General features: G+C 38.2%; 1 protein-coding gene across 5 annotated transcripts in view; it reads left to right on the top strand.

The window, feature by feature from the left end:
* The window catches only part of GRIK2 (glutamate ionotropic receptor kainate type subunit 2), a 587,425-nt gene that overhangs the window by 336,992 nt on the left and 233,035 nt on the right, over positions 1 to 17,398 (top strand). For all 5 annotated transcript variants that reach the window (XM_038395673.2, XM_043510712.1, XM_038395676.2 and 2 more), the window contains one exon: positions 2,202 to 2,408. In XM_038395673.2, coding sequence (XP_038251601.1) covers positions 2,202 to 2,408 — 207 coding nt within the window. The remainder of the gene's footprint in view (positions 1 to 2,201; positions 2,409 to 17,398) is intronic.

A 17,398-nucleotide genomic window follows, 5' to 3' on the forward strand; every position in this document is an offset into this window, starting at 1 on the left:
CCCAAACAGAAATATTTTTCAGCTTTTCAGTTTATGAAAATTTTCAAGATTTTGACTTTAGTCCTGATTCGGGATGGACAGGGTTTTTTTTGTTTGTTTGTTTGATACTTCAAACTTGAATGGAACAGGAAAATTGTTTCCCACCGAGCTCTAGTAATTTATACATGCTTACAATTTTTTAGACATGAGAATGAAAAACACAAAATAATTCCAATATCCTTTCCACTGAAATATTCAAGACCCTTAAATTATTACATGCTTTTCAGATTGCTTGGATTTTGCGTAATATCATCGTCTTGCACTCCACACAATTCATACAAAATTCCAGAAAACGTTTGACTTAATTCTGACACTTGAAATACCATAATAGCCCTTACATTATAAAGCTTGTATGAAATATCTCACTGAAGCTAATGGAGTTTTGGAACTTGGGAGGTAGCGTGCACATTGTTCTGTACATGGTAGGAAATGCAGTTTGCCTACTAAAACAAGCTATGAAAAAGAGCCAGTAAGTATACGCAGTGAGTATACGCAGTGATCTGTTTCCAGATTTAACAAATTCCAACATAAATATTCATATTTTTAATTAAGAAATACAAAAAACTCCTGAACCACTTGCCAATTTTAATGTTAAAAACCAAAGTGCTGATCCATACCAAAAAATCTAGCTCATGAGTAGCTCTTACTAATATGAGGAGCCAATGGAATGACTTGTGTGGGTCCAGCTTTTGCCAGATCAGGCCCTACATTTATTTCTTTAAGTAGAAATGTGTGAAATAGCATCATAACATGACAATTTGGAGAAAACAAATATTGATCTTTTTAATACAAAACATGACCAAAAAAAAAACCTTCCACACAACATACTTTCTGAACATGTTTTGTTCTAACTACAACAAACATCTCTCTCTCTCTCTCTCATACCCTTGTATCTGGGCTAAAATCATATGTGCAAAAGTTTCATCTTTATGCAAATTAAATGGATCAATTATGGGACTCCTCAAAAATGGTGTTTATAGTGAAAATGCTGACAGACTCTTATTAAAGCTGCCAAGTGCCAGTAGAATGAGGTGCCTTTAACCCCAGTGAATGCTGATGCAGAGGTTTAGTACTGTATGAATTTTATAAAGTTACCCAGGAGAGTTATTTTATTATTCATTGAGTCTTGTGTCTGGTACAGTAATTGCATCTGGTGCAATTTTTCTTGCCTTACTTTGTGGTAATTTTTTTTCTTGTCTAAAATGGGGAAAGGTTCTAAAACAGGAGAAAAGCTTGAGCTCATGTATTTAACCTATTCTGTGTTAAAAGGAAACTGGAGGTTGGTAATAGAAAATTCTTGGTGTGGTATTTGTCCCTCCCAACATTACATGTAATGAAAGCTACATTTATTCTGCATACAAAACATAACAAGAAGTTCAGCATACTAGTAGATATTAGTTTCCTACCAAATAAATTACTAATAATCTGCCAATTGTTTTAAAGTGTTGACTGTCTTATATACCACTTAATGCAATAAACATCTACCTAAATCTTCAGTCACATCCTAATCTTACAATTAAATATCAGAGCTGAAGGTTTGATGGAATTAAAATTCAGTTTCCATGGACTTAATTTTTTTAAAATTTTATTTTTTGTGTTTAATGTTTTCATGGGCTTTCTGCAGTCTCCTAAATAGCAAAATATATAACTTGATGCAGCAGACCAAAATATACTGTTACTGATTTGTGTTTTGAAAGGTTTTCTACATGCTTATTTAAAAAAATATTGCAAAAGCTGTTAACATCCCAACTTATACAAAAATTATAGCATGCAATACTTAGCACTCTTGATTGACATTCTGAATTAAAACTATTAGTTTTTCAGTTGCCAAATAACCACATTGTTAGATTGCTTTCATTTTAAGCAGTTTACAGTATTCTACCCAAGTAATATGTTGGACTTTAATAAGCAATTTGGTAGAGAACACATTTCAGATTAGGTAGGGTGCAGCTGCACTGAAGATGTGGCTTCACTATTGGCTCATTTTTTCCACTTAAAAATGAGAGCGTTTTTGAGTAATACAAGGTAAATTTTCCCTTGATAGAGGGGAGACAACAGGATTTTCTTTTTAAAGTCTATATCTGTCTGTGTGTGGTAATATGTTAATAACTTTATACAAATAGATAATGACTGAAGCTCCCTCTCTTTGTCCTCACTTACAGGAAGAGCCATATGTGATGTTCAAGAAGTCTGACAAACCTCTGTATGGGAATGATCGATTTGAGGGATATTGTATTGACCTCCTCAGGGAGCTAGCTACCATCCTTGGATTTACCTATGAAATTAGGCTGGTGGAGGATGGCAAATATGGAGCCCAGGATGATACCAGTGGACAATGGAATGGAATGGTTCGTGAACTAATTGATCATGTAAGTTCCTTTTTGGAAGCTTGTCTGCTAATTTACTGAAATCTAAGTGAGGGCAACATTTACCAAGATCCTGCAGGTTACTGATTGCTTTTTTTGCATGGATAGATTGTGATAATAGTGTATGTTAATGCTAATGGTATGCTGAGATTTTCTAGGCCAACAAGTCACTGTACTTTAAAAACAACAACAATAACAACAACAAAACAAAAAAACCTTAAAGATGCTTTTTTCCAGTTTTTAAAATGTATCATTAAACATGGGCTGTTTATTTTGCATCTCTGTTTTTGTCTTCCTAATGGAAAGAGCTTCATGCTTACATGAATCATTTCCAAATCTAAATGTAGAATAGATAGCATCCACAATGATTTCTTAGGAGCAATGTATTTCCCTTGTGAAAAGAAATATGATAGTCACTAACTTAATCATTCAGGAGCAATCATCCCTTCTTTTCGGCAGGAGATTTGATACTGTGTCCCAGCGGAATCCCTATATAACCTTTAAAATATGCAGTATTATCTCTCATTAACATATACTGAGCAGATCCCTGTCTTTTCTCCTTAAAACATCTGCTGTAAAGTCCAGGCAGTAAGACAGAAATATCAATGGACACTGAAGCAGCAGGGTAATTCAATCTGAGTCTAAACAGATATCATTACTGGCAATTGTTTGTAATTGAATAAGTTAGGCATCCCTTTTCTCTGGCCTTAAAAACTTTCTCAGTTGATGGAATCAACTGAGAAATTGAATTTCTCAATTCAATTGAATTTGGTCTCTTGGAAATGGAGTTTAGTCTGTTTGCAAATTATGCAATTGTCTCTAGTTTCTGTGTGTTTGTTGATTTTGGTAATTGCTCAATATTCAGACATCTGATCAAAGCCACTTGAAATAAACCTGTGCATGAATTTGATTTAATACAATCAAAAGATAGGAAGATTATTCTGTAGCTCCAGTCACACCTTTTCAGGCTGACACTGGGAAAAATGCATGGGTCTTCTGAAGCAAGAACAGATAAGTTTTGACCGACTTGAACCTATCGTGCCTGCCTCTATTTGCCCAAAAAGTTCACAAGACAACGAGAACATATGCCCGGATATTCAGATTTACTATAAGTATTACTTTAACATCCTTCTCTTAAATTATAATGTAATCTTGTTTTGAAGAGAACTACGTTAATGCAAAGTTTTTATCTTGTGCCTGCAGCATCCACACAGGGGAGGAACAGTGCAGCACTTCAATGCGCACTGCTATACACGCTCCCATAGTCGGAACTGCAGGGCAGTGTAGACATGTCCTAAGATATGTCTGAAGAAATTCTGGCACTGAAATGAAAAGTTTAGAGCTGGGACTACTCCAGTCAGTTCCTTCAGATGATACATCACAAACTCAATAACTGTTTTTACCCATGCGGCCTCAAGCTCATTCACTGGTTGGAACAATATTCCCCCTTCCTCCATGGAAAATTTTGACTTTTTAAGTTACAGAGTTTAAGGCCAGAAGGGACTACCAGATCATCCTGTATATACAGACCTCCTTGTATATCGGGTAGGCCACCAATACTACCCAGAACCTGCGCACTAAACCCAACAGTTAAAATAGATTGAAGTATTACAGCCCACAGGAGACTAGATGATTATGTGCAACAGGCAGAGAACTGGAGGGACCGAGGTGCTCTGGTGCCCAAGAGCCCGCAACGGCAGGGAAATGATTAAGTGAGAAATACCCAGATAATCCTGGTATGTGCTGCACCCACGTGCTGCAGAGGAAGATGAAAGCCTTTGCCAATCTGACCTGAGAGAATATTCCTTCGCAATCCCTCCTATGATGCTTAAATTAGACCCTGAACATGTGAATAAGAACTAGACAGCCAAGCACCTGAGAGAAAGAATGTTCGGTGCCACCTCAAAGCACTGGCCCGCCCTGTGCAGTGTCCCATCTCTAGCCGTGGCCATCCCTGAGGCTTCAAAAGAAGGGGAGAAAAAAATTAAAATCTTCCCAGATTATATTGGGTGAAAATACAATCTGAGTGTGCCCGTAGCTGGCTGAAACCCTGAAGCATGAGCTTTTAGGAACATAAGACATGAACTAGAAATGAGCCTCTGGCTGCTGAACCCTGCCCATTATCATCACTCAGTTTCCTCAGTTGCTGATCACCACATGCATCATGGAAGATATAATGCAACTGCGGAATCTGACACATAGAGGAGAACAGAGGCATGAGGCACTGTCATATGCCAGTCTCCTGCAAGAAGCTGTGGCACAACAGGTGCACCTTTGTTAGTTTTCCCTCAAGCAGAATCCCCAATAACTCTAATGTAAGCTTTCTCATCTCAATAATATCTCTCATTGGGGACAGTTTATTACAACATAATCTACATAGTCCATAAAAAAATTCCCCAAGCATAGACAATTTATTACCCCCTTAAAATCACACATCATCTATTCCCTTGATGTCCCACATATTGCACTCTGGCATCTTCCACCATGCCTGGGCTCTTTGTCAGTCATCTCTTGCCTTTTAACAGAGCAGCAACCGCATTCCTTCCAGCTGGAGTGCAACCCGGCTCTTCCCAGCAGAGATCCCCACAGCCTTTCAGCTAGGAGTTCAGCAGGGGAGCCCCTCAGTCCTTTCCAGCCCTCTTGCTCCAGCTCTTCAGCATGGAGGTAAACCCGTCTGTTGCATCAGTCTTCTCCGGCTCTCAGCTTCACACTCCAGCTTAGAAGTCTGCAGGCAACTCCCTCTGGTGGTCCCTCACCTTCAGCTCTCTGCAGCCTTCTTGCTATGGTTCTCTGGCTTAGGGAGGTCTAGCTGCTTCAGCTATACCCCAGGAACTATGTACAGCTTTCTTTAGGGACCTTCCACAGTCCCCCTGGTCTCTGACACCTCTCACCTGCCCTTTTCCTGACTGAGTCAGGCAGCTCTGATTCACCAGATCTCTCTCCCCTCTAAGGCCTGGGTGCCCTCTTTGACACCCAGTTAGGAGATAGATGATGAGTCACATGTGCACTGGCCATGCTCCCTCATAAAGGACCAGTGTTATCCAGTGACAGGCACCCAAACTGTAACTCCCATGATGCACCACAACAGCATTCCTGAATCACTTTTGTTTTTAGTTTTTGGGTGATGTGGCTTTTTTGTTGTTTCATTAAAAAGTATTTTTTTTCCTGTGGCAAGCAGATATTTGTCGCAAAATAATTCATTTATTCAAAACCCCAATTTTCAGTCAAAAACATTTTGATTGAATATTTTCAACCAGTCTAATTGCTTTCTCTATTTCTCTCTCAGCTTTTATGCGTATTCTTATCTTTCTAAGTATGTTATTCTTTTCTCTATATTTAGCTGTACCCCTCTGTAGCTCTCTTTTATATATCTATCTGTGTGTGTGTATTTATATATGTATATATATATTTTATATAATATAAAATTAGTAAGCAAATATTTTAGATATGAGAAGTTCCACAACTATTTAGTGTGGAGACATCTAGGTAGAAAATGATTATATATGATCATCTCCCTCTGCCACTTCAGCTTGAATCACTTTACAGTCATCCTTTTTACTTAGTTTCTCCATCTGTGTTTACAGCAGCCTGTTATTTTTGTGTGTGTATAACCATCCAGTGACCTCCCATCCAGATTATTTGTTTAGAGTGACACCCATAATGTGCTGAGTGATTTCCAGACATTCTGAGAATCCCCTCGGCGAAGGCACCTCACAGGCTAGGGATAATTTGTAGCATAAAGGCCGCAACGTCATTAAATAAACAAGTATGTAAACAAATGAAGGAAACAAGTGAGCGTTATCTTTGCACTACAGAGTGGTTGAGGCTATTTAACCTGAGCACGAGCCAATCTTTCTCTTGGCTGGTAGATCCAGAGATTAAAATGGCTACCCAGCAAGATGCACCATCCAGACCAAGACATGCAGCTTGCACCGACCTATGCTCTATACCTGTAGAAAGTGCTAGGGCTGGGAAAGACTCCAAACAGTCTCATTGGTGAGTCTTTTAGTCTCAGCTAAATATGAATACCATAATTCTGGGAAATACACATCTATCATCCTAGCCCAAACACCCAAATAAATGTACCTCCTGCAAAGACAGCATCCACCCAAACACTGCAACATAATGCAGGGGAATGTGTGGAAACAAAAACATAATTCTAACTTGACTTGAACAGAAAATAAAATAAATTTAACCAACATAACACCACTAATACATACAGCAATTACACACCAGTAAGGATAAGGACCAACTGCTTGCCCTAGGTCCTGCATTTGGGTAGGCAGATGAGAGGGAAAACTTTATTGCAGTTGGAGGTGTGTGTGAATGTCCTTTTTGTCCTCCCACAGCTCATCAGAAGGAGTAGATTTGTAGGAGTAATCAGATTGCCTCTCTCCTGCCCTATAAGTAGGCTCTTTAGAAGAACAGAGGAGACCTTGAGCACAGCCTGAGCCCGAAACAGCTTGTGATTGGTCTGGAGAGACAAGTACCTTCTGGTAAAGCACCCCCAGTAAAACCAGCCAAGGGAGCTGCAGCCCTATGAATCTGTGTGTGAGGATAGGGTGAGAGTGGAGGCTAAAGAGTGGGGATGACTGAGCAGAATTGAGGAGGGGTCAGTCCCTGCCTCCAAGTGCTCACAGTCAGAAACAGAAACAGAGGTGGGGGAAGGAGAAAACACAGTGGTCTTTTTTATAGATTCATTGTAAGCAGCATGGCAGAAATGTCTTTAAGAGGGACTTAAATACGGACAGCATAGGGAAATGTTCAGTTATTCATGTCCAGGATATGTTAGTTTTCACACAACTGCTGCAGTGGAGCTTCCTGTCACACTGGCCATCTTTGACGTTTTGCAGATGATTAGTAACATGCTTTATATTTTGTTATGGTCAATATGTTTCTCCTGAATGATGGTACATTTAGCAGTCAGACTCATTACTATCTAACTATCAAAGTGGTCCAAGTTCCATCAGTATGCTACTTTCCTACTCTCTCTATTTTTAAAACACCCATTTGTAGCATTCATCGGTTTTTATGATGTATCTAATATCCAGCAAAGAACTGGGAATTGTCATAAATAAACACAATGAACAAGGTGTCCTGTTAGGACACTGAAAGAATTTTCCTCCGGGGCAGATTGGAAGAGGCCCTGGAGGTTTTTCACCTTCCTCTGTAGCATGGGGCACGGGTCACTTGAGGGAGGATTCTCTGCTCCTTGAAGTCTTTAAACCACAATTTGAGGACTTCAATAACTCAGACATAGGTGAGGTTTTTCGTAGGAGTGGGTGGGTGAGATTCTGTGGTCTGCGTTGTGCAGGAGGTTGGACTAGATGATCAGAATGGTCCCTTCTGACCTTAGTATCTATGAATCTACTTGATTTTGTCTTACACAAAGTGGTTAAATAAACTGAGAGACTGTTATTTCATTGAGGACATTGTGACTCTGGGTGTATGTTCTGAGTTGATCTCCAGTTGCCCTTTCTTAAACTCTCTGCTTAAAATATTCATTGCAACACCAGGTAGGATAGGATGAAGCCAACATTCAGAAGGTTATCTTACACAATGTGGCTACAACCTCATTCCCTTCTCTAAGTAATCCAATTCTTCTGAACATAAATTGTGATTAGAAATGGGCGATTGTCCAACGAGACTAAGAGAGATACTGTCTTCTTTAACAGTATAGGGGGTGCATGTTAAGATGAATGTTGTATATTTTGAGAGCTACTTTTTACTAGTAGATTTAGAGATTTTATAACTTGTTGATCATCTACGCTTGAGATCAAAAAAGAAGGAAAATAACTATGCTGACAGGTCTGTGTTAATTGGCTTAACTGAGCTATGGGATGCCATTACAAAGGAGGTTGTGTATTCATTGTTCAAGGATTTTTAAGATTGCAAAGCCTCACTTCAGTATATCATTTATATGGAAAAGATACTTCCTAACTTAAAATAAAAGATAAATAGTACAATATAAGGCCCAACTTCCAAACTTTGTTGCCTAAACTAGGTATCTAAATGTATATGTAGACCTCACATAAATTTTTGTCCTGAGATGCAAGCTCAGAGGTGTGCAGAATCAAAGGTATAAAAGCTTAGCACACCTCTGGAAATCATGTCACTTAATTAGATGCCTCAATATAGATTTAAGCTTATTAAAATCTGTGAGAGGGAAGCTCTCCTATTCATCTTGTGGACCTTTATAAGATGTGACGTAGAGGACCTCCAGTTCTGCACAGAGTACAAGATGTGCAGAGACTGGCAGGGGAAGTCCTTACCTTAGCTCTGTGTGCATTTTCAGTTTGCTTTCTGGTTTTCCACTAAGCTATCGTCTCTCTTCTACCATGTGACAGACTGGCTGTGCATGCACAGATGTGCGTCTGTAGTGTTTGGCCCATATAGTGTAGGACAAAGGTTCCTAAACTGTAGCCTTTGAACCTCATGGTGGTTCACAAAGAACTGACAGGTTATAGGGTGGTGGACCTCCTTTGTTCTAGCCAATACATTACACTGAAAGCAAAAAAAAACCATGAAATGATTCTTTCCCTAATATTAATTCCCTGTGAAAGCTACAGCAGTTACTAAGGTAGCTTTCACAGGGAAGTAATATTAGGGAAGGAATCATTTCATGTTTTTTTAGCTTTCAGTGTAATGTATTTGCTAGAACAAAGAAGATCCACCACCCTGTGACCAGCATAATTGCAAATGCATAATTGCAAATGGGACGGAGGTGGTCCATAAGACAGTCTCTCTTTATTATGCGTTCTCCATTATGAAAAATGTCAGGACTTCTGCCTTGTACCTGAACAGTCTGATGCTTACAGCTAGAGGAGTTAATCCTTTTGCACAAGTGTTAGATATATATGATTTAAAGACCATTGAAGTCAGAGACAATCTTTCCATTGACTTAAATTGTTTTGAATCAAGCTGTAAGTCTTGAAGATCTCCATTTCTAACCATGCTGGTGATCTGTGGTGGGTTCATTACATGTGCACACCTTCTTAGGTTATGAAATAAATTGTATAGTATGATTATTAGAGAAATGGGATGTTTGTCTATCCTCTACTAATAGATATGTGTGTGAATATAAATATATATGCATATATATGTGTGCCATGTGTGTATATATAATGTGCCTATTATAGATGTCAGATATAGATATGCTCTGGCTAAATTATAGAGTGAAATCAATTATTTTACTTTTAATGAAACTCCTTTTTTGCAACTTCAAGATTACTTTACTTTAAAACATTCTTAGTAATAGGATTCTGAAAAAGTAAGGAAAATGGCTGCAGTTTTATAGTTTCCAGCAGCTATGAGTTAGAGTGAGAAATCCACTGGGCACTAATTCACTATTATTATATACCATAAAAAAGATGGTGTTTATTTCTTGTCTGTCACTTTGTATGATTTCTCCACACAGTTCTTATGCAACACAAAGGTTGTGTATTACAAATTGTATTTAACAGTAGCAGAGCTTTTATGATTCATAAATCACTCATGGAAATCCTTATTTATTAGTCTTCTCTAATTATTGAAGTTATTTATGACCATTGATGACTTGGGTTTAGTTGTTCATATCATTATATAGAGGCTGGACAGACTTTTTTTTTTTTTTTGCTGAATTCAGCTCAGCAGATATTTAGATGTTTGCTTCTTTTGTTAAGAAGTGAGTTATCTACCTTTTCTTTGTCCTGTGTTTTCTTGCATTCATTCAATATGATTGCATAGTTTGAACTTTTGTAAATTTTGGTAATAAAGATTTTTTAAAAATACTTATGGACAGATTGTGCCTTCTTTTGCACAGCTTCACAAGGAAGTGCTCACAGAGCCTTCTCCCACCCATTCTGTGCATGTGTAAGGTCAGTCACACTCTTTGTCTTTGCAATTTCAGTGTGCAAAGACTAGAGGTTGAGATTTTAAAATCAGTGTAAAAGATTTAGCCACACATCTTGCATTAATGAAAATTTCAGCCAGGGAGTCTTCGCACTAATACTGGGGCTAAATATTTTGTAGAGGACAACATAAGGATGGGGCCTTCGACTAGGGTTGCCCCCATCCAGGTTTTCCCAAGATCAGCCCTTTTTTGAGATTGTTGTTTTGGAAAATCTGTGAGGGTACTCACTACAGAGCACCAGGTGACCCATTTTTTGTGCTCAAGATCATCCTGGATGTCCAAGTTCTTTGTACCTCAGAGGCGGCAACCCTACATTGCGCCCCCTTCCCTTCTGCATTAAATATTACATGTTTCACCAAAGAATTGTAGGATTGGAAGGATTGAGATCTAGTTCAGTCCCCTACATTCATGGCAGAATATCTAGGATACTAAGTATAATCTAGACCATGTTCAGGGGTAAAGGAGAAGAAAAGAGTTTATCACCCTCCTCTTTATAACAACCTATTGTATACTTGAAGCTTCTTATTATGTCCCCCTTCAGTCTTCTCTTCTCCAAACTAAAGAAACCCAATTTTTTCAATCTTTCCTCATAGGTCATGTTTTCTAGATCTTTAATAATTTTTGTGGCTCTTCTCTGGACTTGTTCACATCTTTTCTGAAATGTGGCGCCCAGAAATGGATACAATACACCATCTCCACTAAAAAAAATCTACTGTTCTTCTCTTGACTTGTCTTTCTCCATCTAAACTCCCATCTCCATCATTTTTTTGGCTCTCTCATTGTCAGCTTCAGCTTGATATGACCAAAATGTAGCTCATTAACTTTCCTCTATATTCTCCATTACTCCATTTCCTACCTCTGATGACAAAACCAACATTTCCCCATCACTCATGTCCATGACATAGGCGTAATATTAGATATCTTCCTGTCTTCTTTGCCCTCTTTCTTCATGTATGGACTGCGTTCAAATCTTGCTACTTCACATTGCTAAAAATCAGGCTTTTTTGCCACTCCCTACTTATCTAGTCTCGTCTCTTATCACATTACATTGACTTTCAGTCTTGACAGTTTGTCCATATCCTCCATAACCATACATGCTTTTTCCACATGGTGCACCTATCCTGAGTTGATTCAAAAGATCACCGCTATAGTGGGTTGGAAAATGAGCGGTTTTGTTTGTCTTGTGCCCTACCCCTTCTCCCATGGAAAATGTCAGTAAAAATCACTGACACTTTCAACAGAAGCTTTCATTTTCTTGTGGAAAAATTAAAAAAAAAACATAACCATAACAATTTTCAGGCAAAACATGAAAAAATTGTGGGTTTTTTTTGTTTGTTTTTGGATGAAAATTTTTTAAAATTTGAGAAAAACGGACATATACCATGATTTTTTTTTCAAAACCTAATTTTCCAGCAAAGAAAAGTTTTCTCAGAAAAATTTCAACCAACCTTAGTCATTAGAACTGATTGCAGGACAGACATTCTGTTTCACCACAACTTTTGAAGATTTGAAATTTGTTTTAAGTCTGCATTCAAACAAAACCCAAGCCTTTCAAACATTTTCATAAGTTCTGATTATCTCTACTCGTCACTACCGTCTCCTCAGATAAATTCTCATAAACACTCATTTGTCCTATGACGGCTGCAAGAAATTAGCCAGTAATGACACACACACTTTGACATATATCTCTATTTATGTAAACAAAAAAATCCTTATCACCATGCTTACTCATTTTGTCTTAGGAACTGTATACTGTAATTGATATCAATCCTATCCTTCCTCTCTTAGCTCCTAAATCACAGCATATCTGAAATCAGGATATATGCTCTCCTGGGGAGGGACTGTTGCATCTACTGTAAAATCTAACCCATTTTAGGCACTGTAAAATAATAGCTGAGTCTATCTTTAGCACTTTGCTAGTCTTTAAAAAAATGAAGTCCGGTCAAAGTTTCTGTCATTGGAACCTTATTTGCACCTGTAAAAATAAATGTGCTTGTTTAGAGAAATTAGACCCTTCCTTTATTTGTGCAAAGTGATATTTGTGTGATCAAAGTAGTATTTACTTTATTCAGTTACCTGATTTGTTCACACACACTCATTTGCATCCATAAACACAGACCAGTTCTATTGTTGCAATTTAGTTGGAAGTATGTTAAAATTTTGCCTTTAAGATCTAGTTTAAAAAAATCCTGCAGTCATGGAACTCTGAATTTTGCAGAACTATGCAGAATACAATTTTTTAAAAAATTGCATTTTAAGGTTTTTCTTTCCTATTAATGTATAAATTGCAGAAAACGCTTATGCAGGACAACATAGTCACTGGTAGAATAAAGATAAAAACTGATCCCATAGTTATTAAAATCGATTTTCTATTAAATCCAACAAATGATTGTTAATATAAAACAAGAAAAATTAGAAGCATTTTTTTTAAAAAGTAGCTATGCAAAGTGGATAAAATAGAATGTAATTGATATAAGTAATATTTTTCTGTAGCATAGATATTCACGCAGTTTGCCTCAGATTTTCAGAATCCTGTTTAAGCGGATTCCATGTCAAGGGAAGATGTTCCTGTGGCACTTGACCATCACCCTAAAACAAGAATATATCCACTTTTATGTGATTAACCTCCCTGCATACCCAAATATTTATTGAGAAAACGTAACTCTATGGAGTTAGGACAATGTTTGCAACTCTTGTGATATTTTTGCATGTGATGTGATTTTGGCAGGAAGCCCATCTGGGAATGACACGAGAAGCTTCATTCTTGCGTGGGGGAAATCCCCTCTGGCCCACCTGCCCCACTTGCCAGCCTCCTGGGGGTAGAGCAGCCAATCACAGCTGCTGCAGGAAACAGGCCCTGCTCTTTTCCCCTCACTTCAGCAACCCAATGTGATTCTCACAGAAGGGGAGAGGGAAGGAAGGAGCAGGAAGAGCCCAGCAGCTCAGTGCAGCTCTGCTCCATGCTTCCCCTTTTCCCTCTGGTGAGTAATGGGAGGGTTCTTCTGCAAATCCCTCCTTCTTTGCTGTACTGGCCTGAGAGGGAGCTGCTTCCCTCAGCCTGAAAGAGGGAGAAGGGGAAACTGTTTCAATTCCCCTAGGCCTTGGAGAGGTGTGTGAAGAACCCCATGAGGAGCAGAGCTGGGATTGGGCTGAAGTGATGTGGGGTGGGAGGAGACTGGGGAGGGCAAAATAATGGTGGGGGCAGATGTGGGGCAATGGGACACGGAAAATTGATGCGGGATGGGAAATCAGATGTAGGGCCAGAACTGATGCAGGGACTGGGGGGATGGGATTGATTTGGAAGTTGAGGTGGCAGAATGAATTGCTGGCTGGACTGGATACAGGCAGAGAGCTCCTGCAGTGGGGGCCAAAATCACGTTTCCCAATACATTTGGGAGAATGGACAATACTAATTCTCTCTCACACTGTCTGTCTCTCACACACACACACTTGGGATGGGCTGGGGCAGTTAAAAACACAAACTAATAGTTTTTTAAAAAACATATCTTGGTTTGGGGGATCGGACTCATGGTTTGTTTGTTTTTTACCTGTGGGGTTGGCAATACCTATAATGTCAATCATGGCTCATACTTCAAAAGTGAGGTTAGCTAAGTACAGCTTCTAATTGTGGAAAGCAAACTGTGCTGTAACCTTACAATACAAGGGCAACTGCCAGTTGCCACTTATGCAGTTGTGAAAGGTCATTTCTGACATGAGCCACCTTTTGCATTCACGATTCTCACTGGAACAATGAACTCAGTAATAATTACAAATATGCCTCAGAAAAAAACAAAAAATTTATCTGAACCCTGTACTTACATACGGATATATTTTAGAAACAGAGTTTGGTGTCTTTCATCTAGACTCAGTGCAGCAAAGTCATCCCAGGTGTAATTGTGTTGACTTAATTGGTCTTATTCCGGGGAGGAAGGTTTTATGTATGTATGAGGTATCAAATGAACTTGCTTATTTTATGGTCTAGTGAATACTGTGTTGTTTAGAACTGAGAGGAAAACATTGCAGTGCATGTCTTTCCTATGCTGGCCACTACTAAGACTGACTCATTTTTAATTTCCAACTGTTTCCCCGTTACATTTCATTTGCTATGCACACCAACCATTTACTCAGTCATTCCCAATCCTGTTGTATTTCACTTGCTACCATCTTCGTTCAGTGCCTATCACAATTTCTTGCTATCAGTTAAGTATTCAGTTCCTCTCTCTTTCTCATTAAAGGATAATAAGAGACATCTGAGCACTAACCCTTATTGTCCCAGCTGGACCTAGCTTTTCTCACACCTGGTTTTTTGTTTTGCTAACTATTTCTTTTCTTTATTTGTCTCTATATCCTATGTATGATATCTTTACATCTCTTAATGTAGTCAGGTGCCTAACATAGGAAACTGTACTTTGGGGAAAGAAAAAAAAAAGCCTGCCTCAGAATCCTTATAAATCCAAAAATGTAAAAAATATTGCAGCACACATGTTTCTAGTATCATTCTTATCTTTAAATTCCACAGATAGTCCAAGATTGTTTAAGAAAAGCTTCTCTTGCTAAAACTCTGCATTGTTCATTCAATTAGATGTAATTATGCATAAACTATATTCTTTAAGTGGCTTCACAGGATAGGGTCAATTTTGTTCAAGACTATGAATGATTAAACTATTCAATCTTTTTGTTTCCTAGATCAGCCTTATCTCATTTCTTGCTTTCCATTTTAGGTGGTGGGAGTCAGTAGGTAATCAAATCATAAGCTTTCCCTGACATGTTTGATCACAATTACTACTACTAAACATAATTTCTATTCAGTTTCACCATGTAAATAGGAAAAAAATAATACGTACCCACCTTTTGTAAAGAGCCTTGAGATCCCTTGATGAAAAGCAGCACATTGCTGCTAAGTATTATTATTTACCATTTACTTATTATATCTTGCCACAAATTTACACAGCACTTTAGGAAGCACTTCCTTGACCCAAAGAGCTTACCATTTAAGAAAGACAAAGATGAGAAAAGACAAGAAAAAACAGGTAAGGATGTGTGTGGATACTATTGGTTAGGAGATGATGATGGGAAGGCTTCTTGATATAAATCAACTGGACCTTGAATTTAATATGGGATGAGGAACAGGAACAAGATTCGAGTAGGAGTGTGTGTGTGTTGAGGCAGTAATGTGATGAGGTCAATTAAAAAGGAAGATTACTTTAGCAGCTGCATTTTTGGAGGCTGAAAAGATTAAATTTAGGGCAACCCAGGTGAGAGCTTTATTCAAGGTGTACAAGTAGTGAGGAAAGGGTGGATTTTAGTGATAAAAATATAGCACAAGTGAGAGATTGGATATAGGGAGAGGGAAGACAAAAAGCTCAAGTTTTGAGAGACTAGGTTCAGCATGGTGACAGACCACCCAGGAACAAATTGAAAAGCATTTGGAGGTGCAAGACTGGACAAAGGGGGAAGATAGGGAGTAGATTTGGGAATCATCTGCATACTGGTTAAATTAAAAAAAACTATAGGAGTAATGAGATCACCACCAGCATATATAAAGAGAGGGGCACACAAGTGCCAACAGTAGAGAGAGGAAGATGTTCTGCAGCCAAGACTTACTGAAACAGTGGTTGGCAAGGTAGACAGAGACTCCAGGTGAACACAGTGTCACAGAAGTCAAGAGAGGAGAGAAACTAGCAGAAAAGAGCATGATCAGTGGTGCTGAAGCCATTTCTAGTGCAGAAATCAAGAAGAAAAAGAATGGAGAGGAGTCCCTTTGAATCTAATAGATAACCAACAATCTGACGTTCATTAAGGGAGGGGAAAGGGGGCACACAGGTATAAAAGTGATTCATTAACACCCCACCCCCCGCCTCCAGAGATAGTGAACGTGAGATGGTCCAGATTAGATTTGTCTCAACAACTGAATTTAGCTTCCATTCAATACATAATTAAGTGCCTACTTGAATCACGGGATGATCTTCAAGTACTTGCAACTGAGTTGTGAAAAAGACATGGAAAATCATGGAAAAGTAATAATGGACCTTTTTAATAGTGGTTGGAACAGCTAGTAATTTGGAACAGCTAAAGTAGACCTATTTGTTTAAGACAAATTACTGGAACGATATAAGCATTCACGTATTCTGTTATACCTGCTAATGTCTTTGGTAGCCAGAGATTTTGCTGCAGCTATAGTCTTTTTTTTTTTAAATGACCAATACAATATAAAATTCAGAGGACTAAAAGTCTTAACACAATTGTTGTAGAAATCAAGTCCAGTCACTTTAGCTTTTTGCATTTTAAAGGCATTGGGTGTTAGTGTAGTACTAACTGCATACTCAAAATGTGTGAAAAATTATGGACTGTGCAAAGTAATCTAATTGAAATCAAAATTGTAATGGAAACCTAATAATGTGGAGTCTGCAATTTCCACAATATTGTGAATGAAGCAGGGCCTTATATGTAATATATTTTACTTTGAGGAGTCTAAACAATGTACAAAATCTGAACTTGATTTGCCGAGTGACTGGACCTGAAGGTTATTTAAAATTCAGATTTAATCCAGTATAAAAATTGGATTGTATCTACACTGTTATATGATCAAAATTTCAACCATTCTAGAGGACAATGCCATGTATATCACAGTACTGTATTTCAATGCATTTGGAAGATATTTCCAAGGATGACAATCAAGTAGCCACATATTATGTAGGCAAGTTGTAGTTGCCACTTTTACTTCTAATTCCTGTAGACATGGAGGCCTGGTAAAATACCCACACATTTCTATTATGAATTTTATTTTATTTGTTATTGTTCTTTGACATTTTAGCTTCTATTTTAACTACTCCTTTGCATTGATAGTATTAGAATTGTACAGTTGGAGCTCTCTTCACTTGTAGGCATGCTTTCTCTATACTTTCAATATTGCATTTTGTCTGTTTCAGTGTTTCTTTTATTTTCTCACCCTTGTTTGCAAGCATCATACGGTTCTTGTTTTTAATCCAGCTTCTTCCTGATTTATCTGTTTAGCCATTTGAAGGCCATCTGGTATCTGTCCAAACTGCATTTTTATTTCTTGGTATACATTTATTTACCCTGTAGATCAATCACTCCTGTT

Source organism: Dermochelys coriacea, chromosome 3 (assembly GCF_009764565.3).
Source record: "Dermochelys coriacea isolate rDerCor1 chromosome 3, rDerCor1.pri.v4, whole genome shotgun sequence".
NCBI classification, from domain to species: Eukaryota; Metazoa; Chordata; order Testudines; family Dermochelyidae; genus Dermochelys; species Dermochelys coriacea.